General features: G+C 37.1%; 1 protein-coding gene across 1 annotated transcript in view; it reads right to left on the bottom strand.

Moving 5' to 3' along the window:
- LOC149822712 (Tetratricopeptide repeat (TPR)-like superfamily protein) overlaps positions 1–23444 on the bottom strand; it is a 52941-nt gene that overhangs the window by 13211 nt on the left and 16286 nt on the right. The window contains exons 4-7 of the mRNA XM_089980346.1: positions 22410–22560; positions 21799–21937; positions 20703–20899; positions 18535–18767 (exon numbers count right to left, since the gene is read on the bottom strand). Of these exons, the coding sequence (XP_089836472.1) occupies positions 18535–18767; positions 20703–20899; positions 21799–21937; positions 22410–22560 (720 nt within the window). The remainder of the gene's footprint in view (positions 1–18534; positions 18768–20702; positions 20900–21798; positions 21938–22409; positions 22561–23444) is intronic.

Here is a 23444-nt window from a genome sequence, read left to right as displayed (position 1 = left end):
TCGAGAAGCATCTCAGAAGTGACCTAGGAAGCGAACTGGAAGCGATCTAGGAAGCGAAAAAAAATAAAAAAATACAAAAAATTGAAAAAAATGGGAGAAGTGAGGGGGAAGCGTGATGGGACGTGCGCTTCTCATTAAAGGGAAGTGTGTTTCCCATTAAAGGGAAGTGCACTCCCCATAAAAGGGAAGCGCGCTTCCCTGCGCGTTTCGGAAGCGCGACGTTTCGCGCTTCCCCACCTACCTAGACGCTTCCGGTAACTCTGAGACAGACATATACCCATTGTGAAGGAAAACATATCTTTCCCTGAAGGTATGGTAATACATCACACTATGGTTGCATTTTTATGACAGAATAACAAAGTTTCTGTTGAATAAGATCAAAATTCAAAATAGTATATTACTCTAATACAGCAGATGATCTATGATACAACATGAAGATAAACTAACTGGTGGTAACAGAACCACATTTCAGAGAATGTTGGATGCAATGGAGGTGCATAGGCTATTAATAAATGGTTCACATTTATTCTTCATATAAAAACTTTTATTATTATTTGCATAAATCATGAAATCACATAACCTTAAATATTTCTCCTGAGATAAGAAAAATAAAAAATCAGATAGATGAAATTTGAAAAAAAAAAAGTCTACATAAGCCATATTGAGAGGCCTCGGGAACATGTTTTGGTTGAAAATAGGATGCATGACACAAATCAAGCTCTCTAACATGTCACTATGTATATTTGTATATGAAAATCAGTCCTGCAATCTTCTTTTATGATGAGTTAACAAAACATTATGATAAACCGCAATAATAAACATTTACTTGCAAACATGCCATTTGATGTAGGTTCATAACACCATATACAGTTCAACAATAAGTTTTTTAAATTCATCTTCAACATCTTTTAGTCATGAGATATCGGTAAAAAGATGCTTTAAAATAAGATGCAGGTATAGTTTAAAAACCAAGTTGTTTGAACCAGTGATCATTTGAGACAACCTAGAATACTCCCCCTTGTGAAGTCAACATTGTTGGTTAACCACCTTGCATATCTAGCTCCGTATGTTCTTTTTCTCAGTTTGCATAATTAACTGTCATTCAGATCTTTTTTCTAAATGCTAACTAGTGTTGTTTAATACTTTAGATCTGTGATATTTTTCTTACATTAAAAAACTTGATAACTTGATTAGTGTCACAACTCACAAGTTTAAGTTTCACTTTATGATAGCTGGTTTTGAACTTACCAATGTTGTAAAATGTGCATTATAGCTCAAAAACAGTACTGTATAAAGATGGTTCTATATTGTAATATATCATATCATAGTATAAAAATTGCAATTTACACTTAAAAATTCAAACATTAAAAAATAAGGAAAATTTGTCAATAATTTCATAGTGCGAGAAATAATGCTACCAACTACAACATAAAGCCAAAAATATCACATAACAAACAATAATCAACTGCATAAAACATCAAACAGTGAAGAAGCAAGATAATAAGTTATTAATGGCATTCATGACTAATTAAAAAAATGCAAATTATCCAATAATCTGATGATCAAACAAATAAGGCAAGCTAATAAGGGTTTGGCTCTCTTGAGTAGGCTCCTTTGTCTACCCTTGAAAGAGAAGGTAGGGAAAGTTATGGGTAATCATGGAAGGGTAGAAGGCATCTTTGAGATACTCGTGACTAGTATTAAGTGTTAAAATATGATCTCCATGTTCACCTGCCCAGGGAAGAAGAACAATATAGAAGAAAGGAGTTTCAGAAAAATCACATCTGAATTAGTTCAGCGTGTTTCATTGTATTCAGTTATATGTATTAAGATGGTACAAAATTTGTAAGGTACGAAAATACTCTCTACTAATAAATAAAAATACAATATTATATATTTGGATCCGGATCCGGTCCTGTACAGAGGTCGGGTCTGGTTATGCGCAAACCCGACTTGGGTCCAAGACCCAAAAACGACTTCTTTTCAGCCTCCCTCAAGTTGTACATGGTCCTGGACTATGAACAACTTGCCTTTCAGCATCCAGAACCTATCATTCGTTAGCCCTTTGGTGAATATATCTGCAACATGCTCTTCAGTTCGCACAAAAATAGGCTCAATCTCCTTTTCTTCAACCTTTTGCCTGACAAAATGATGGTCTATCTCAATGTGCTTTGCTCGACTATGATAAATGGGATTGAAAGACATATTAATGGCACTTTGATTGGCGCATAACAGAAGTGACCGAGCAATTGGTTCTCCCACCTCTGTTAGGAAATGCCTTATCCATGTAGCCTCAACAGATGCAGCAACCATCGACCTGTATTCAGCCTCTTTACTCGACCTAGCAATAGTCTTTTTTCTTTCTATTACTCCAAGAGATCATGTTCGATCCAATGAAGCCATAATAACCAAATACTGACCGACGTTCATCTGGGTTACCCGCCCAATCAGCATCAGCGTAAACAATGAACTCATGTGCACCTTGGTTAAGTTCACTTTTCCTGCGCACCAGCCCATCACCAATCGTGCCTTTTAGATATTGTAATATCCTCTTAACTGCCTCCATGTGCAGTATATGAGGTTCATGCATGAATTGGGATACCTTATTGACTAAATACACTATATCGGATCGAGTGAAGGTTAAATATTGCAACATGCCGACTATGCTGCAATACCTGGTGGGATCTTCATATATGTCCCCTTCTTTAGCACTCAGTTTCTGATGAATGATGCTTGGAGTTGCCAATGGCTTACAATCTTTCATTCCTACCCTACTAAGAATATCCATTGTGTATTTATGTTGAGTGAGGGTAAGAGCATTACACATCTTATCAACTTCCACCCCAAGAAAATACTGCAGATCTCCCAAATCTTTCATTTTGAATCTTTGATTTAATAACTTTTTTACTTGCTCAATATGGTCTCCACACAATTCCCTGTAATAATAATATCATCTATATATATATATATATATATATATATATATATATATATATATATATATATATATATATATATATATATCAATAGAAGAGTGGTGACATTTTGTTCCCTCTAGATGAATAATGAGTGATCTAGAATAGACCGAGAGAAACCATGCCTCTGTATCTCCAGTGAAAAGCTCTCGAACCAAGAACGGGAAGCCTGTTTTCAAGCCATAAAGTGCTCTTTTCAACTTGCACACATATTGATCGACATCTTGTTCTGCATATCCAGTGGGTTGTTCCATATAAAATTCCTCCTTTGGGTCCCCATGCAGAAATACATTTTTGACATCTAGCTGGCTTAATGTCCATCCATGTTCAATGGCTAGACTCAACATGATACGAATGGTCTTCATCTTTACAACCGGGCTGAAAGTTTTATCGAAATCCTGTACTTATTCCTCTGTGAACCCTTTGGCTACAAGTCTAGTTTTATATCTTTCAATGCTCTCATTTGGTTTATATTTTATTTTGTACACCCACTTTGACCCAACCACATTTTTATTTAACAGTCTAGGCACAACTTCCCATGTACCACATTCATGTAAGGCTTCTATCTCCTCATTCATCGCTTCAATCCACTTTCTAGAATTTCCAGCTTGATAAAACGTGAGAAGCTCATCCTCTTTATTTATGGACGTTAAAAACATTTGAAAATCCAAGGAAAAAATTTTATAACTCACCCACCTGTCTAATGGATGTCGGGTCCGAGTGGATCTTCTAATGTCTAACGTCTGTGAAGAAGTAGTAGGAGGATGGATCAATATTTGTACAAGGGATAGATGGAGGTTCCTTCTCTTGTCGGGTGTAGACAACACCCTTATACCTTCTTGGTTCCAAAGTTTGTGTAGTAACCTCTTCTGGTTGAGATGCATCTGTTGATTCCCCACTTGTCTCCTTCTGATTGCAATTTGTAGGACAACCATCGCTAATGTTGAAGAAGAGTTCTGAATTTAACCATGGGTAGTACATCTCAACAATAGAACTTGAACCTAAGGGAGGGTAGCAGGTTGGTTATCAAAATTCATCTCATCGAAAACAACATTTCTCGATATTTTGACGTGTTTGCTTAATAGATCATAGCACCTATACTCCTTGTAGTCTTCAACATATCCCACAATCCTGCACTTCAAGGTTTTGTCCTAAAACTTATGTCTCAATGAGTTGTTAATATGAACATAGTAAACAGATCCAAGCACACACAATTCATGATAATCAAGATGTATGCCAAACAGGGAAAAATATGGCGATGTATTTTCTAGAATCGTCATGGGCAGCCGACTTATCACATGCACTGTGGAGTGAAAGCCTCTGTCTATAGGGTAGTAGGGAGATTACTATCGTGCATCATGTGTAATGAGATATTACGGAAATATAAAGAGTGTTTATAAGCACTTACAACAATGAATAAAAGAGACAATATCACAAGTCCACTAAGAAACAATACAAACACAAGCCTTTAAGAAGGCAACAATATAAAAAGACTCTTATTGAAAAGAGAAAGAGCTCTCAAGAATACATACATACAAGGGGTTCACCCCTATTTATACAAGAGGGAGTGGAAGGAAAAGGAAGGCCAAGGGCCTCAAAAGAAGAACCCAAAAGGGGGCTCCCATGGAGTCGTTGGGAGCCCCCAACGGTCACATTTGTGACCGTTGGGGGCTCCAACGACTCTATGGTTGGAGCCCCTTTTGGTTCCTAAAAAATACAAAAAAGAAAACAGAAAAATAAAAAATGAAGTTACATTTTATCAAAAAAATAAAAAATAGTTGTTTTCTAAAATAACTATGCGAAATTACAAAAATACCCCTATCGGGTATTGATGTAATATATATATATATATATATATATATATATATATATTGAGTACATTTTAACACCCCCCCCCCAAACTTTACGGGGAAATGATGGAAAGTTTGCCAAGGAGAAACATGAAGCAGGGAGCCGGAAGGGCTTTAGTAAAGAAGTCCGCCAACTGATATTCTGAAGTGACATACGGTAGAGCAATTGTTCCTCGTAAGTATTCAGCACGAATATAGTGGCAATCTATTTCGATATGTTTAGTACGCTCATGGAAGGTATGATTGCTTGCAATATAGATGGCACTCTTGTTGTCGCAACATAGCTTTAAAGCTTCGGTAATATCAATCCCCATGTCTTTAAGCAGACTGTGAAGCCATACAAGTTCCATTGTTGTTGTTGTCATAGCCCGATACTCAGCTTCAGTAGATGATAGTGAAACTTTCTGGTGCTTCTTGCATCGCCAGACAATCAAAGAGTCCCCTAGAAAGACACAAAAATCAGTAGTTGAGACTCGATCATTAGGATTACCTCCCCAATCTGCATCAGTATAAGCAAGAAGATTCAAGGAAGAAGAGGATGATAGAAATAGTCATTTATTGATGGTGTTCTGAATGTAACGAATGATCCGGAGAACAACACTCAAGTGCACAATTGTAGGAGCATGTTGAAATTGACTAACTGAGTGAACTGCATGGGTGATATCCGGTCTGGTGATGGTTAAGTAGATGAGAGACCCAATGAGTTGTCTGTAGGGTGTGGGATCTTCCAGAAGAACCCCATCCTCCAACCGTAATTTGGCATTAATAACCTCGGGAGTCTCTACTTTTTTTATCATCAGAAATGGCAAACTTAGAACATATATCTGCAGCAAGCTTCATCTGTGACAAAATATATTCTCGAGAAGAATATACAACTTCAATTCCAAGAAAGTATCTAAGAAAACCTAAATCAGACATATCAAAATTATTTTTTAACATATTTTTAACATCAATAATACTATTTTGATCATTCCCAGTGATAATCGTATCATCAACATAAAGTAACAACACAACGATACTAGTACCTGCATTTTTAACAAAAAAGAGCAGTGTCAGTATAACAAGAGTGAAATCCTAATTTTATCATGATATCACTGAAACAATCATACCAAGCCTTAGGGGTTTGTTTAAGGTCATACAACGCTTTTAAAAGCCGAAGAGTTTGACCTTGCTCAATATTAATTCCAAGTGGTGGATCCATGTAAACTTTTTCATTTAAACTTCCATTTAAAAAAGCATTTTTTACATCAAGTTGATAAATAGGCCATTTTTTGGTTGATGCGACAGCTATTAAAGTCCTGACACTGGTCATTCGAGCTACGGGAGCGAATGTTTCTTCATAATCAATTTCATGTTCTTGTGAGTATCCCTTAGTGACTAACCTAGCTTTATATCGTTCTAAAGATCCATCGCTTTTAATTTTGACTTTGAAAACCCAACGACACCCAAGTATTAGCCTTTTTAGTGCATTTAGTTCAATTTGCATTGCTTCAACCCAATGTGGTATAGATTTAGCTTGATTATAGTGAGCGGGTTCAAAATAAGAATGTAGGGTTATTAAACATGCTCGATAGTTGGGTGTCAAAGAATCATAGGATACAAACCTATTTGGTGGTATTGCTATTCTAGAAGAATGTCTAATTTGTGGTTCCTCTGTAAACTCAGAAATTTGGGAGTATTTTTTGAGGGAACTAATAGGGTTTTCTTGATTTCTTCTTGAGTAAACATTCATATTTATATTATTATCAATTGGGGGTATTATATCAAGATTGGACACCTCACGTGTATCTTCTATGCTTTCAAGGGAATCATTTGGTATGTCATCAGTAAGATCATATAAAAATATGTAATCAATTTCATTTGTTTCTTCTATTTTATCAAAACCATTCTCATCTTCTAGAAATGTTACATCTTTTGAAACATACAGTTTATCATTTTTAAAATCATAACATCTATATCTTTTTTTATTTTCACCATATCCTAGAAAAACACATTCAATTGCTTTTGGAGACAACTTATCTCTCTTATGCAATAGAACAAAGCATTTACAACCAAAAATACGAAGACGATTGAAATCGGGTGAAAATTTAAAGAGCTTTTCATAGGGAGAAGCATTTTTTAACTTAGAAGAGGGCATTCTATTGATTAGATAAGTTGCGGTTAGAACGGCTTCGGCGCAAAACTTCTTTGGAATATTTCTAGAAACAAATAATGTTCTAGCGGTTTCTACAATGTGTCTATGTTTTCTTTCCGCTAGGCCATTTTGTTGAGGGGTTCTAGAACATGATTTTTTATGACAAATTTCATTTTGAGTTAAATATTTTTGAAATTCATGAGATAAATATTCACCACCGGAATTAGTTCTCAAAGTAGATATATTACTTTGGAATTGATTTTGGATTTTTCTATGAAAATCTTTAAAGAAAGTAAATACTTTCGACTTATGACTAAGAAAATAAATCCAAACATACCAAGTAAAGTCATTAATAAAAGTAACATAATAAGAATAACCCCCTTTAGACATGACCGGAGAAGGCCCCCAGACATTTGAATGCACCAATTCAAATGGTCTTGACGAAAGAAAAGTTCTAGTTGAAAACGGAATAGACTTCATTTTTCCAAAAAATACAATCTTTGTAACTAATTTCTTTTTCCTTACAAAATTTGTTTCCAAAGATAAAAAGATACATTTTGAAATAACTTGGATGACCAAGTCTTTTATGCCAAGTTTCCATATTTTTTTCTTGGACATAAGAACAAAAATAATTTGTGGGAAGGTCTAGATGATCTATATAGTAGAGGTCTCCCTTCCTATGGCCTTGCCCAATCTGCTTCCCGGACCGAAAATCCTGCACAAAGCAACCATTAGATGAGAAAGATATTTCACATCCATGGTCGGCAATTTGCGAGACCGAAAAAAGATTTAAATTTAGTTTGGGAACAACTCTTACTTTTGGAACACAAAAATTTTGAGTCTTTAAAAGAGCCAATACTTGGAATTTTTAAAAAAGTTCCATCGGCTGTAGAGACACAAGTACCCTTTGAATTGGTGCAACATCAACAAGTGCATTTTCATGGGGGGTCATATGAAAAGAGGCTCAAGAGTCAAGGATCCAAGAATATGTACCGGGTGATGATGTAGATGCAATAGCCGCACCCGATGTGGAGGAAGAAGCTTTAAGAATTTGTTGAAGAGCCATAGATATTTGCCCAAGAGTTTCTTTGAGGTCACCATTCTTGCCTTCATCTTCCTTGGTGGTAGTTTCTTCAAGAAAAGATACCTTAGGCTTGAAAGTTCCATTAAGCTTTGGGCAAGCAGGTTTGATGTGACCCAACTCATAGCAATGATGACAAACAATCATTTTTCTTCCTCCATTATAGTTTCTTTGTTTCCCAAAATAAGGAGGTTTATAGGTTCTTACATTGTTGCCGGGTTTGAATACGGCAAGCACTTCATCAACATGTTTACTCATGCCAAGCCTTGTCTCCTCTTGAGTGATTTCGGCAATGGCATCCTCAATTGGAGGAAATATAGATCTATGGAGAAGTGAGGATCTCACTTGCTCAAATTCGAGACGTAGCCCAAAAAAAAATTGAAACAATCGTTCTTGTTCCATTTGTTTTTGTCTTAATTCAATATCTTCCATAGCAACCCATTTTGGCTCTAAAAGAGCCAATTCATCCCATAGTGGGTTTAAGGCACTATAATAGTCTTGAACGCTAGAATCACCTTGTTTGGTGGTTCTAATCTTTTCTTGCAAAAAATACGCTCTTGCAAGATCCTTTTGGGTATACATACCCTTCATAAAGAACCAAGCCTCATTGGCCCGACGAAATTTAGCTATATTAGCACATACATTGAGTTCAACATTGTTCATAAACCACGCAAGGATTTTTGCGTGATTGCTTTCCCAATCTTTCACTTTTTTTTATGATTTTCAATGGCCTTGAGGCGAGCATCTCCTTCAAGAGCTTTTTCTTGACCTCCTTCGTTCTTTGTGAGCATAAGTTTAGGTTCCGGAACGGTACCCATGACAAAACCCCAAAGTTTCTTTCCTTTGAGGTTGTTTTCCATTGTCGATGCCCACATCATGTAATTCTTTCCATTGAGCTTGAAGGATAGGTCGATCTTTGCCTCTATGATGTTTCCAAGAAGTGAGAAGAGAAGAGATACACAAAATATGAAATATATGTATCACACTTTTCCTTCAAGAATCGAGTAGCTCTGATACCATGTAATGAGATATTGCGGAAATATAAAGAGTACTTATAAGCACTTACAACAATGAATAAAAGAGACAATATCACAAGTCCACTAAGGGACAATACAAACACAAACCTTTAAGAAGGCAACAATATAAAAAGCCTCTTTTTGAAAAGAGAGAGAGAGCTCTCAAGAATACATACATACAAGGGGTTCACCCCTATTTATACAAGAGGGAGTAGAAGGAAAAGGAAGGCCAAGGGCCTCAAAAGAAGAGCCCAAAAGGGGGCTCCCATGGAGCTCCAACGACTCTATGGTTGGAGGCCCTTTTGGTTCCTAAAAAATACAAAAACGAAAACAGAAAAAAAAATGAAATTACATTTTATCAAAAAAATAAAAATTAGTTATTTTCTGAAACAACTATGTGAAATTACAAAAATACCCCTATCAGGTATTGATGTAATATATATATATATATATATATATATACATATATGGAGTATATTTTAACATCATGTTCATTATACTCTCAACAATATGTCGATGTTTCCTCTCAGTAATCCCATTTTGTTGAGGTGCGTGTGGGCAAAACACTCTTCTTATTCCATTATGTTGAAGAAAATCAATAAAATCACTAGAAGAGAATTCTCCTCCACTATATCATTGGAAATTGAGAAAGTTTTTAGAGAAATGGTTTTTGACAAAAGAATGGAATCTTTGAAACAATCCAAAAACTTCTGATTTGTGTTTCATGAAGAATATCCAAGTATAGCGTGAATAACTGTCAATGAAAATAAGATAATATCTACTACCAAAAAAAGAAGCAATTGGAGCAGGACCCTAGATATAAGAACATATGACCTCAAAAGGCCTTGAAGCTCTTCTAATAATTGAGTTGAAAGGTAAAACATGACTCTTACATAGATGACAACTAAGACACTTTATATCAGTTGCTTTTGGACTCAGACTGGACTTGGGAATGAAACTACTTAAGACAAGTTTTTCAATAAAATGATAAGCACAATGACCCAAACGACTCTGCCAAAGAGTTGACTTATTACATTCAGAAATAGCAAACACACACTTGGAAGAGACCAATGATGGATGTTGATGAAGCTTCAAAGACAAACAAGTGGAATAAACAGATGAGGGATCTTCTTGGAAGATGTACATGTTGCCTCATCTCTTTCCCTTAGTAAATGTCTTGTTAGTTCTTCACCTGTATAGAGAAAAGAGAAAAAGGGAGAGAGAGAGAGACAAAGAAGGAACAAAAAAAAAACTTTGGCTGTCACGATTTCCTCTTTTTTTGAAATCGTGACCTAACCAGTGCTTTTATAATGTTACAACACAAAAATATGGATTCGGGTCTGGTGTATCCAGACCCAACAGTCTAGGGGTGTTACAAGGCTGTACACAATCCGTGGATCGGGTCGGATCCTTTTGCACCTTTTTCATCCCCCCTCAAGTTGATCATGGTTTTGGACCATGAACAATTTGCCTTTAAGCATCCAAAAACGATCCTTTGTTAACCCTTTGGTAAATAGGTCAGCAACTTGTCTTTCAGTATTGACGAACTCAGGCTCAATCTCTTTTTCTTCAACCTTCTGTCTCACAAAGTGTTGGTTGATCTCAATGTGCTTAGCACGACTGTGATGTACTGGATTGAATGACACGTTGATAACATTTTGGTTGTCACATAGCAAGGTAGTGTGGGAGATCTTTTCTCCTACTTCAGTTAGTAGATGCCTGATCCATGTGGCTTCGGCAGTAGCAGCAGCCATAGATCTATACTCAGCCTCAGTGCTTGATCTAGCGATGGGCTTTTGTTTTCTACTGCTCTAAGAGACTAAATTTTTTCTAATGAAGACACAATATCCTGATGTAGATCTTCGTTCATCAGGATCTCCTGCCCAGTCTGCATCACAATATACAGTGAGTCTGTGCTCATCTTTGTCATATGATTGTGGTGAATATATCAATTCATCCCCAATAGTCCATTTCAGATATCTAAGGATCCTCTTGACCGCTTCCATATGTCCAGTACGTGGCGCATGCATAAATTGAGACACTTGATTGACTGAATAAAAAATATCAGGTCTAGTGAATGTGAGATACTGTAACATTCCTATTATGCTTCGATACCTGTTGGGGTCATCACATAGATCTCCATCATGAACGTTAAGTTTTTTATGAAGCACACTCGGAGTTCCCAAAGGTTTGCAGTCTTTCATGCCTGCCTTGCTGAGAACGTCTATGGTGTACTTGTGCTGAGTGAGTGTCAAGCCATGAGCCTGGTTATCAACTTCTACACCAAGAAAATAACGTAGAACTCCAAGATCTTTCATTTTGAACCTCTGACCTAGTAAGTCTTTTACTTCTTGGATGTGGGTCACAAAGTTTCCTGTGATGACAATATCATCGACATAAATTAATAACAGAGTGCTCACAGTCTGACTTCTAAAAATAAATAATGAGTGGTCCAGCATGGAACAAGAAAATCCATGTTTATGAATCTCTAGCGAGAAGCTATCAAACCATGAGCGAGATGCTTGCTTCAGACCATAGATAACACTTTTTAACCTGCACACATGAGTTTTACAATTTTGTTCCTAATATCCAGAGGGTTGCTCCATGTATACTTCCTCCTTCAAGTCCCCATGCAAGAATGCATTTTTCACATCAAGCTGACTCAATTTTCATCCATGTTCAACAGCCAGGGAAATAATAATTCGAATTGTTCTCATTCTTACAACCGGACTGAAGGTCTCATCATAGTCTTGCCCTGCTTCTTGAGTGAATCCTTTGGCCACAAGCCTTGCCTTGTATCGTTCAATGGTTTCATCGGGCTTGTACTTTATTTTGTAGACCCATTTACATCCGACAACATTTTTGTCAGGTGGTCTGGAAACAACTTCTCAGGTTCCACATTCATGCAAGGCTTGCATTTCATCATTCATGGCTTCTACCCACTTGATAGAAGTGGCAGGCTGGTAGTACATGATGGGCTCATCTTCCTTATTGAGAGCAGTTAAGAAGAGTTGAAGATCCAAGGAGAAGTTGTTATAGCTAACCCACCTGTCAATGGGATGTCGTATGCGGTTTGATTTTCTGACCTCAAGAGTATGAGGAGTCGGATTGCCGACTGAGACATGATCTGAATGGCTTGATGTTGTCGGTCTCTGTCTAGAATAGACAATGCCTTTGTATCTGCCTGGTACTTCTTCTACATTCTGTGGTCCCGACGTCTCAGTGTTCTTAAACATCTCTTCTTCTTGTTGCACGCAATCTAAGGAACATGCTTCATTGGAGTCAGCAAAAAGTTCTGAACTCAACCAAGGATAGTAAACTTCAGTTGGCATATTCGTTGTATCAACTCCGTCATCAAAATTTTGTTCAAAGACAACATTTCTTGAGATTCTGATAAGTTTGTTGGTGGGATCATAACACCTATATCCTTTGTAATCATCTGCATATCCCACAAACCTACATTTCTGGGCCTTGTCCTGAAACTTGTTCCTCAGAAACTAATCAACATGCACATAGCAAACACAACCAAAGACACGCAAATCATGATAACTAGGATGAGCTCCAAAAAGACAATGATAAAGAGACTTATTTTACAGAACAATCATGGGCAATCTATTTATCACATGCACGGCAGAATGAAAGGCTTTTGCCCATAGGTTGATAGGAAGATTACTGTCATGAAGCATACTCATGGCACTTTCAACGATATGTCTATGTTTTCGTTCAGCAATCCCATTTTGTTGAGGAGTGTGAGGGCAGGACACCCTTCTTCCTATTCCGTTATTTCGAAGAAAAAAAACAAAATCACGGGATGAGAATTCCCCACCTCCATCACATTGGAAAAATTGAATGGACTCAGAAAATTGATTTTTGACCAAGGAAAGAAAATTTTGAAACAAAGAAAAGACTTCCGACTTATTCTTTATGAAATATATCCAAGTGTATCGAGAATAACTATCAACAAAGATTAGATAGTCATGACTCTTGCATGAAAGACAACTGGAACACTTATGATTGCTCTCATTCCCATTGAGACTTTCTTTTGGAATAAGATTATTAGAGACAAGTTTCTCAATAAAATGACTCCCACAATGTCCTCACCGACTATGCCATAAGAATGGCTTATTACATTCAGAGATACTAAAAACACTGGCAGAAGAGGATGAACACGACTCTAATGAAGGCTTCGAATTCAGATGAGCGGGGCAGACAGCATGACATGGAGCTTCTTCAAAGACATACATATTGCCTCGTCTTTTTCCTTCAGCGAATGTTTCCCTCGTGCGTAGGTCCTTGACCTGCACAGAGAAGTGAGTAAATTCAAGTGAAGCATTATTATCATCAATAAGTTTGGAGACAGACAATATTTTTATTAATGTCAAGAGCATGAAGAACGTCAGAAAGAGTAATAGTGGAATGTGACATGGGAATGACAGTTTTTCCAACATGAGAAACATGATGGTGGGATCCATCTCCAGTGACAATCTTACTTTTTCCGAAATAAGGAATAGGATTAGAAATTTTACCTGCATCGCCTGTCACATGAGTCGTTGCTCCTGAGTCGACAAACCAAGTGCCTTCATCGCTCTGCTTCAATTTCAACTCTGACAAGGCAGATATCAGCAGATCTTTGATCTTTCCACTGTCTCTGGTATTTGTAAACTTTCTTTTTGTTTCTGTCTGTGGACCCTTTCCTTTATTCTCTGGATTATGCCAACAATTCGCCTTGATATGCCCCTTTTTGTTACAAAAGAAGCAAGTGGGGATAGATCTTGATCCCTGCACATGAATAGACATATTTAGAGTGGGAAGCAGGCCATGCCCTCCGTGTCCACTTCGCCCTTGTCCTCCTCGTCCTCGTCCTCTATCATAAGTCACTCCTGTGGCAAAAACTTCTTGAGAATTTGTGTGAATGTGAGTTTCTTCAAAGAAACCCTTCAGAGTCATTTCATATTGGATCAATTTGGCTCGTAACGCATCGAAGGAAGGAAGGGCAGGAAGGCACAATAGTGAAGTGACTATCATATTGTAGTCAGATCCCAATCAACTTAGAGTTTGTTGCATCATGTCATTGTCGCTAACGACACATCCTATAACTACAAGCTGATTTGTGATGGTCTTTATCTTGTTCAAATATTCCATGATGGTCATGGAATCTTTTCTTAGCAACTGAAATTCTCTTTTTAGGAAAACCATCCTTACTTGAGAAACCTGCGAATACGTCTAAACCAGTCGCTCCCAGAGTTGTAGCGGAACCAGTCGCTCCCAGAGTTGTAGCGTTGTACAATTGTCGGGAATAGCAACTAGAACTTCTTGAGACAGGGTTGAGGTGATGTATGCAACAACTGATTGATTTTTCCTTTCCCAATTGAGAAATTCTACATTTTTAACATACACGATCGAACTCGCCCCTTGATCATCTTTCTCTTCTCTCGGGACAAATTCTGGTGGAACGGGAGTGGTTCCATCCAGGTGACCTAAGAAACCTTGACTCTTTATAAAAGGGATAATTTGTCTCTTCCAAATCAAGAAATTTGAGGTATTCAACTTTTCATAAACGAGTTGACTGAGAAAACTTGAAGAAAGATTTGATTGAGAGAGATAAGGGTCCATTTGAGAATGAAAATCAACGAGAATGTCAACCAGAGTGTTCACAAAATGTTCAGCCCGCTATCCCTTTTTTTTTTAAAAGGATAGAGAATCACAGGCTGTCGGATTCAGGGAACTCAGTTTTTGAACCTTTTCTATACGGTCCAGAAACTGAGATTGACGTGATGAAGAATACCTTCACTCGTTAAATATACCCCCTTTTGACAAGAATAGAAATGGATAATCAAGAAATAAATTTCACAGCTTAGCAGTAAGGAATCAAAAAAAATATTCGAATATGCAAAGACAGACTTAGAGAAGATCGGGTAAAGGAGGGTCAAGAAAAAATAAAGAAAGATTCGGTGATCCACATGAAATATAGTCACCCACACTCTGAGTTCACGTAAATAGGGTTTACGTGAATCACAGATTCACCAAAAATAAAATCCACGTGGATCACGGTTTCACAAAGAAATAAAACTCACGTGAGGTGTGGGTACACAGGGGATTTTAGAAAGAGGGGGCGAACGAGCAAAGAGGGGAGAGAATGGAGAGGAACAGAAGGAAAGGGAGAGGGGAACGAAAAACCTCAATTTTCTGAACTTGAGAGAGGAACGAAAAACCTTTATTTTTTGAACGTCGCCCTTGCCGAAATCATTTTCAGCCTTTAGACGGATCTCCGCTCTAATACCATGTTAGTTTTTCACCTGTATAGAGAAAAGAGAAAAAGAGAGAGAGAGAGGGAGAGAGACGGAGAAGGAACCAAAAAAAACTTTGGCTGTCACGATTTCCTCTTTTTTTGAAATCGTGACCTAAACAGTGCTTTTATAATGTTACAACACAGAAATATGGATCCGGGTCTGGTGTATCCAGACCCGACAGTCTAGGAGTGTTACAAGGTTGTACACAATCCATGGATCGATGTGGATCGGGTCGGATCCTTTTGCACCTTTTTCATATCTCCCTCATGTAAAGATCATTGACATAAATAGAAGAGGAGTAAATTCAACTGAGGCATTAACATCATCAACAAGTTTTGAGACAGAAACAATGTTCTTTTGAATATTAGGAGCATAAAGGACATTTGAAAGGTTGAGGGAAAACTTAGACATGGGTATAATGGCATTTCCAATGTGTGAGATGGAGTGATGAGAACCATCTCCTGTGACTATGTTATTTCTACCAACATAAGGAGTAAGGTTTAAGAGTTTACCCGCATCACCTGAGACGTGGGTTGTTGCTCCAGAGTCTATGTACCAGATGCCTTTATCATTTTGCTTCATATTCAGCCCTACCAAGGCTGCCAATAGCAACTCCCTTACTTCTCCTCCATCCTTCTTAGCCTCTGTCTATGAGAATTTTTCCTTATTTTGAGGATTAAACCAACAATTTGCTTTAATATGTCATTTTTATTACATAAGAAGCAAGTAGAAATGACCATTTGGCCTTGTTGATTGAAAGGTATATTGGGCGTTGGGAGCAACCCACAACCCCCATAACCATTTTTACTTTGTCCTCCCCTTCCTTGAAAGGAACTTCCTCCTCTTCCTCTACCATAAGTCAGCCCCGTAGCCAACACATCTTGAGTCCCTGACTGCACATATGTTTCCTCAAAAAATCCCTTCAGGGCCATCTCATACTGTAGTAACTTTGAACAAAGATTTTTGAATTTTGGAAGCTCTGGAAGACACAATAGAGATGTTACCAAAACATGATAATCTAGCCCCAACCTACTTAAGGTCTGTTGTACTTTGTCTTTATCGTTGACCGCACATCCCACAATAGCCAGTTGATCTGTGATGCTCTTCATTTTATTCAAGTACTCCATAATAGACATTGAATCTTTCTTTAACATCTGAAATTCTCGTTTGAGAAACACAACTCTTGCCTCGAAAATCTGTGAATATGTCTGAACTAGCTTGTCTCACAGCTCCTTTGTTGAACAATCATCGAAAATAGCCACAAGAACTTCTTGTGAGAGCGTAGAGGTGATGTATGTCACTAATGATTGGTCCATTTTTATCCAAGTATTATAATCCGGATTTCTGAGAAGCACAGTAGAGGACGCCCCTTTATCGTCCTTTTCTTACGAAATGAACTCTGGAGGAGATAAGATTGATCCATCCAAATGACTAGAGAGATCTTGGCCCTTTATAAAATGAACAATCTGTCTTTTTCTGGCCAAGAAATTGAAATTATTTAGCTTTTCAGAGACTAGTTGACTAAGGAAGTTAGAGGAAAGACCCAACTGTGAAAAAGATGAATCCATCCGAAAGGATATAAGAAAAGAGAGGAAGATTTCTGGATCAAATTTAGTTCAGTGAGAAATCAGTCACTCCAATATTCTGTTCCTTTTTTTTTTGCAGATTAGAACAAATATATTATATTCGGGCGTGATCAGAAAACATTAAAGGTCTTATCAAAACTGAACACATTAACGCAGAATCGGTCCCAGATTAAATAAAGGTTTCTTGTTGAACAGAGAAAAGGATGTCAAATGAGAATATAAAGAACAAAAAATATTCAGATAAATTCATATCAACAACAAAAGACAAATCGAGGTCACTTCAAGTCGACGGACCAAAAGCATGACAGCCTTTTTAGATTAACGATTTTTAACAAATCGATGTCACTTGAAGTCGACAAAACAAAAGTACGACAGCCTTTTCAGATATTTTTCATAATCTCAAGAGAAAAATCAGGTCTCAAGAAAAACTCGATTTTAATGAATCGTTAAAAAGGAAAAGAAAGGAATACGATCCTGAGAAAAGGGATCAGATCTGAAGAAGGAAAGAAGAAGAAGAGGGATCAGATCTGAAGAAGAAAGAAAAAAAAGAAGAGGAAAGGAACAAGAAGAGATATTGACGTTCTTACCAGAACCAGAGAAAAGAGAGAAAGACACAGAAATCGGTGAATGAATAGAACACGTATTTCCTTGACTTGGAATCCCAGATCATCTCCTTGGACATTCTTTTTGGAAAAGCAATCTCAGGCCCAGTTTTAACACCGGTCTGATACCATGTTAAAATATGATCTCCACGTTCACCTATGCAGGGAAGAAGAACAATATAGAAGAAAGGGGTTACAGAAAAATCACGTTTGAATTAGTTCAGCGTGTTTCATTGTATTCAGTTATATGTATTAAGATGGTACAAAAATTTTAGGGTACGAAAATACCCTCTAATAATAAATAGAAATACAATATTGTATATTTGGATCAGGATCTGGTCCTATATAGAGGTTGGGTCTGGTTCTGCGCAGACCCGACTTGGGTCCAAGACCCAAAAACGACTTCTTTTCATTAAGATCATAGTGACTTCTCTTTTCTATCACTTTTGCCCACGTAAATTACTAAAACATGACAATAACATAGTATCCGTCAATGCTGAGCTGCAATACCACTAGAAAAAACTATGCATTATCTCTTTTGATTGGCAGAATGGCTTGCCTATGAAGATTGTATGCTTTTTTTTGGATAATCCAAGGGAAACACCCTGCCGACCTACTGGTTAAGTTAACAAACATATACTGCACATTGGCTGGCTTCCAGTTGGTAAAACCCCTGAGGTCTCCCCTTGTATAAATTAATAATATAAAAGAATAGACTAAGCCAAAATCTTGAGACAACCAACTTTTTCCTTTCTGATAGAACTATGTATATTGGTTCAAAAGAATAACTATGTGAAAACTATATGGAAGCAGCAGCTGCATGTCAACTTCATAACTCATCTCCAATACTAACAACGTTAGAGAACCAACTAATGACTCCATCCCTTATGAGTAAATCATAGCCAGTAAGCAAATTAATCTAAATAAAAACAAGACAAGAAAATGATGGTGACACCAATTATCAGAAAATGAACACAAAAGTTTTGACAATATTTCTTACTATTATAATTGCATGCCATTGCTTATTAAGACGAAGTTGAACAGCTAAATTGATAAGGTCATCCCATGTATCGTGCGTTGGAAGCAGACCATCAAGCAAATTCAAAAAGTAACATTCATCAAAGCCATTTTGAATGAATTTCAGGAGATCTTGAGCAGCAGGACTAAGAACAGGGAATACTCCATCAACAAATCCTGACCCATATTTCCATCCTCGCCCCCTCAAAGAGCCACCTATGCAACAAAAAATAACAAAAAAAAAGGTCAAACACTAGCCAAGCTGGAAGATTTTTGGTTCAGATGCTTGAGCATTCTTCCAATCCATTTTTATTAATCATGGCCTTAGTGATACCATCTTTAGGTGCTCAACATTATATTAATTGTGTCATTATAAGACTGTTGCAGTTGAGAAGACTTAAACCTAACCCCATATTTACATATGCAATTTGGAACAATATTGCTTAGGTCATATTCTTCTGATTTTAATGTTGGCAGAAATTTTCCTCAACAAAGATAATATTAGCTTTTGTCTATATTATTTTTCACGTTGGCTGAAAATTTTCCTCAACAAAGATAACATCAGCTTTTGTCTAAATTATTTTTCACATGTTGGCTGAAAACTTTCCTCAACAAAGAAAATAGTAGCTTCTCAATGAGAGCATCACTTCATATCTTACAAACAATCCTCTGTTAAAATGTAAAATATATATATATATAATAATATTATTATATATTTTTGTAGATAATATTTTTTTGTTTTCTTTTATTTGTTTTCTTTTATTTGTTTTCTTTTTGTTTTATTATCTAGTTCGATTAGAACTAGATAATAGTTTTTGGTCAAGTTCCGGTTGGAACTTGACCAAGCTTCTAGTCGTTGGAACTAGTCCAACGGCTAATATTCTAGTGACTAGAAGGGAGAGCTCCTTATGAGCTCTCCTCCCTCTTGCTCTTGTATAAATAGGGGTGCAGCCCCTTATGTAAATACACTCGCAAAAATGCTTTTTAAGCATTTCATATTATGAATAAATTCCTTTATTTCATGATTGTCTTTTTTTCATATTTACCCTTTGGTGGGTTTTGCTTAGAGTGTCTTTTAGACACTTCACTTGCACGATTCTAGTGCTTTCTTGGAAGAGCACCATTTCATTGCATCCTCCTCCATAAGATTGTCATTAATGCCAACATGTAATCATGATTCACGTTAGGGTAAATGTCCTTGTTTCTTTGTTTTTTTTTTAAGAAGAAAAATGCCCCTCTTGTCAATCTCCTTATCAAATGAAAAGATCATGTTTGTTCATTTGAGAAAATGGCGTACAAAAATCAAAATGGAAACAAGATACCATCAAAGAACCTCCAAACAAAATACGAAGCAGCAGAGTCCACAACAGTTTTTTAAAATGCCCAATGTCAATAACTAGAAGTAGAAAGGAAAAGAGTATTAATGGCTTATAATTCTTATTTAGCGTATCAATTTACTGTTCTCCACATTAAATTGCATTATGCAATTATATTTTGAACAAAAGTAAGCATACTTAAAATTGGAATGAATATACAAGTTTCCTTTTACCCTACTTTATTCTATTCAATGATCACATCTGAAAGCTATTTTTAAATAATAGAGATTATTAAATACAACATGCTCAGCTAGTACACAAAGATGATGGGGTATATCATTTGCCATTATAATTTCTAGAATCAAAGAAATGAACAAGAATTTCTTTTGGAGATCAAGAAACCTCATAGCCAACAGCAGTCATAACCTATTAAATTACGGTAATAATGAACATGTTGAAAGGTGAACATGAACTTCAATTGGAACTGCTTGATTATACTAAATATATCACCTTTTTCCTTGTAAGTTGTAACAGTACCAACCATGTCAGCAGAAAAGACCAGAGCATTAAAGCAGAAAGTCATACAAATTTCCTCTTCATGAAAATAACTTCAAGACTTAAAGAAGATGACATAAACATAATAGTCATTTACTGACAAATGGTGCATGCTTAGGCTGGTGAAGATAATGTTACAGGGATAAACAATAGGAGAAAGATGACCAAAATAGATATTAAAGGGACAGTAATGCCAATTCAAAGCAATTTTACCTTGCCTAAATTTAGAGCATCTCCAGTGAAACTTAAAAACATCAACAAATAATACAGCAAGCATTACCCTTTTTCCTCGACAGCTTTTTGGGGTTAACACTTCTCCAAACGCCCCGTTTCTTAAATAAGATATTCTCATATATGGTGCTTTCTGTGCTGTGGGGATGGTTCCTGTATCTCCCTTTAGTCCTGTTAGAAGCAAAAACTTTGATACTGCCTTTCGACTGTAGAAGAATAGCATGCCCTGTAAACTCAACCGACAACCTAAGCAGTAACAACAGTAAAAATGTTATTATACTGGGTGCGAGAAGCAATGCATGGAGTGAGAAGCAAGTGTTCAAGAAATGTGCCAAGCGTTTAAGAAGCAACAAGGGAAAGCGAGTAAGAAGAACAATTGAAGTGAGCGTGTGGTCAGCAGGGTCCTGTGTCAAGCTGAAGGCCCAAGATCGAATCCTGCTGGCCCATGGAGGCTGCCGATGCTTTGTCACGGTTGGGGTACGTAAGGCCTGGGTGGCAGTGTCCTCAACTTGAAGTTTTACCTCGCAGGGAGGTGGGCTCATTAAAATGAAAGAGCAAATAAAAAATTTGCACTGCTGTTCAAATGTATCTTTTAACCATTTCCATGCAAGGTTTTACAAAAAGTAGTTGTATAAAGAGTCTACTGTCTGCATTTCCAGCATCAATCTCATATTTGACAAAACAGCTTTTACTCTTTCACATGAAAAAAAAATGCATGGTTTCACGCTTCTGAAACGAGCTTCCGATGTCTTTAAGAAACTTCCCGTAACTATTCTCCATAGTACTAAAATCTCCTACGACTTGGAAAAAGGAAACCATTATGAATAGGGTCTGCGAAGCGGGACGAAAGATTCGAGGAGGAGATGAAAAATGCAAAATGCAGGAAAACAAATAGGCAGAGCACGAGAGTTTTGCAAAAGACGGATTAGTTTCTAGACGTTTTAGCCGCAACTTAGCAAATGAAACTCAAGAACGACCAACCACTCAGTTAGTAGTTACAACATATCCAAGAAGCAAGTTTTCCAAAGCTTTCTTCTCTTTCATGGGGGCGAAGAGTTTCCCGCTTCCCAGGCAAGTTTCCCCACCTAGCAAGGAACTCCCGGTAGCTATGGTCTATACATTACGTCAGTTGGAAGAAAACTTACATGGGTGAGAGGGGAAACAGCACAGGCTCGGCACCCAACAACGGCAACTTGGAGAATGGATAGAATGAAGCGTCTCGGTGGCACTGGCAGCCATAGCTTTGCCTTTGGATTGATTCGTGGGTATCACCCAAAACTCTATCTAGAGGATGAGACAAAATGGTGGGGACGGGCCTAAAGATATGATCATATGAATGCAAAAGAGGTCTGAGTCAGTCGAGAGATTTTTCTTGGCTCTCTCTCTCCCTCTGGGGTACGATCGCGGCTATAGAACACGAGTCGGACACGTTATGACGCGTTGATACGACTATGACACGTATGAATGCTAATTTAATATTTTTTATTACTTTTTAATAATAATTGAGTAAAAATATATTTTTATACATTAAAACATCAAAAAATAGCTTTTTATTTATTAAAATATTCAAAAAATCAAGGTCATCGTATCTTACTTTTGGAACATGCGTGTCGAACTCCAGAATCACCGGAGTCTTTGTAGGTGGACTTTGTTTTTTATATTTACACGGATAAACCGCCCCTAAGAAAAAAAAAACTAGCTGGGTTGGCTCAGCCTACCTTCGCTGTCTTAGCTGCGCAAAACTCTGTGGGCTTACCTCTTGCCTCTACTGAATGGCCACATTTCAGCTTGTGCAAGAAGTGATGCCCATGGGATTTGAACCTAGACCCGCGGAGGGGCAGATGCCCCATCCCCTTAAGCCAAAAACCCCTTTGGGGCAATCGTGGTGGACTTGAATCCTCAGAAGTCTATGAGCAAACAAAGATAGTCGATCACATGGCAGAAATGTGTGGTTCCCACAACTGATGCGGCCCCCACGGAAATCAATGTCATGTGATTGGTGCTACCAGATTGCTTAGTATTTGGATCCCAACTTGATAGAATCGAATCCGGGTTTGGGTCCCAGTGATGTGAAAAGATGTTAGGTCTGATAAACTAACCATGCCTGTCCAACCTGGCTTGGTAATGAGTAATGAGCTTTGCTCAGTCCTTTTTTTTTTTGTGAAATTTCTTTTCTTACTATTCTCTTTTTTTGTCATTTTAAATGTGTTCCACAAGTATATGTGATGCTTTGAAAATATCACAATTTTGTCGTCAATATATTTTGAAAAATCATGATTTTAGCATGATAAAAGCTGAGACAATCCAGAAGACTGATGATTTCGAAATATTCATGTTTTTTTTTTCAAAAAAGTTGACGCAATTCCAAAAAATTCATGTCTTAAAAAATATCATTTGTTTTAAAAAATCTCAATGCTTGTACTTTCTCTACTTTTTATGTATATTATATTTTATATATTTCTTTTATGCCCATATTTTTCTCAAAAAAATTGAATAAAACGAACTTTTGGGAAACTTATGATACCTTTTATCTCAGCATGTTCTTAATTCTCCCCACCAATTTCAGAATTTCAAGATCCTTCTTGTACCAATCTATGCCTTTAACCAGTAGGTTCTGTAAGGGATTGAGTGCAGGTGACTCCACTTGGGGTTTTACTTTACAGGGAGACTAGCCCATTAAGTGACTCGGTTCTCTCATCAAGGGTTCTCCTTCATAAAATAAATAAATAAAAAAAAAGCCACCAAAATAGCATCTCTCTCAAGAATACATGTAATTCCTTTCCTCACTATA

This window comes from Nuphar pumila, chromosome 11, assembly GCF_984573655.1.
Source record: "Nuphar pumila chromosome 11, dmNupPumi1.hap1.1, whole genome shotgun sequence".
NCBI classification, from domain to species: domain Eukaryota; kingdom Viridiplantae; phylum Streptophyta; class Magnoliopsida; order Nymphaeales; family Nymphaeaceae; genus Nuphar; species Nuphar pumila.
Note: the sequence above shows the minus strand (reverse complement) of the source record. Positions and strands in the feature narration are given on the sequence as shown.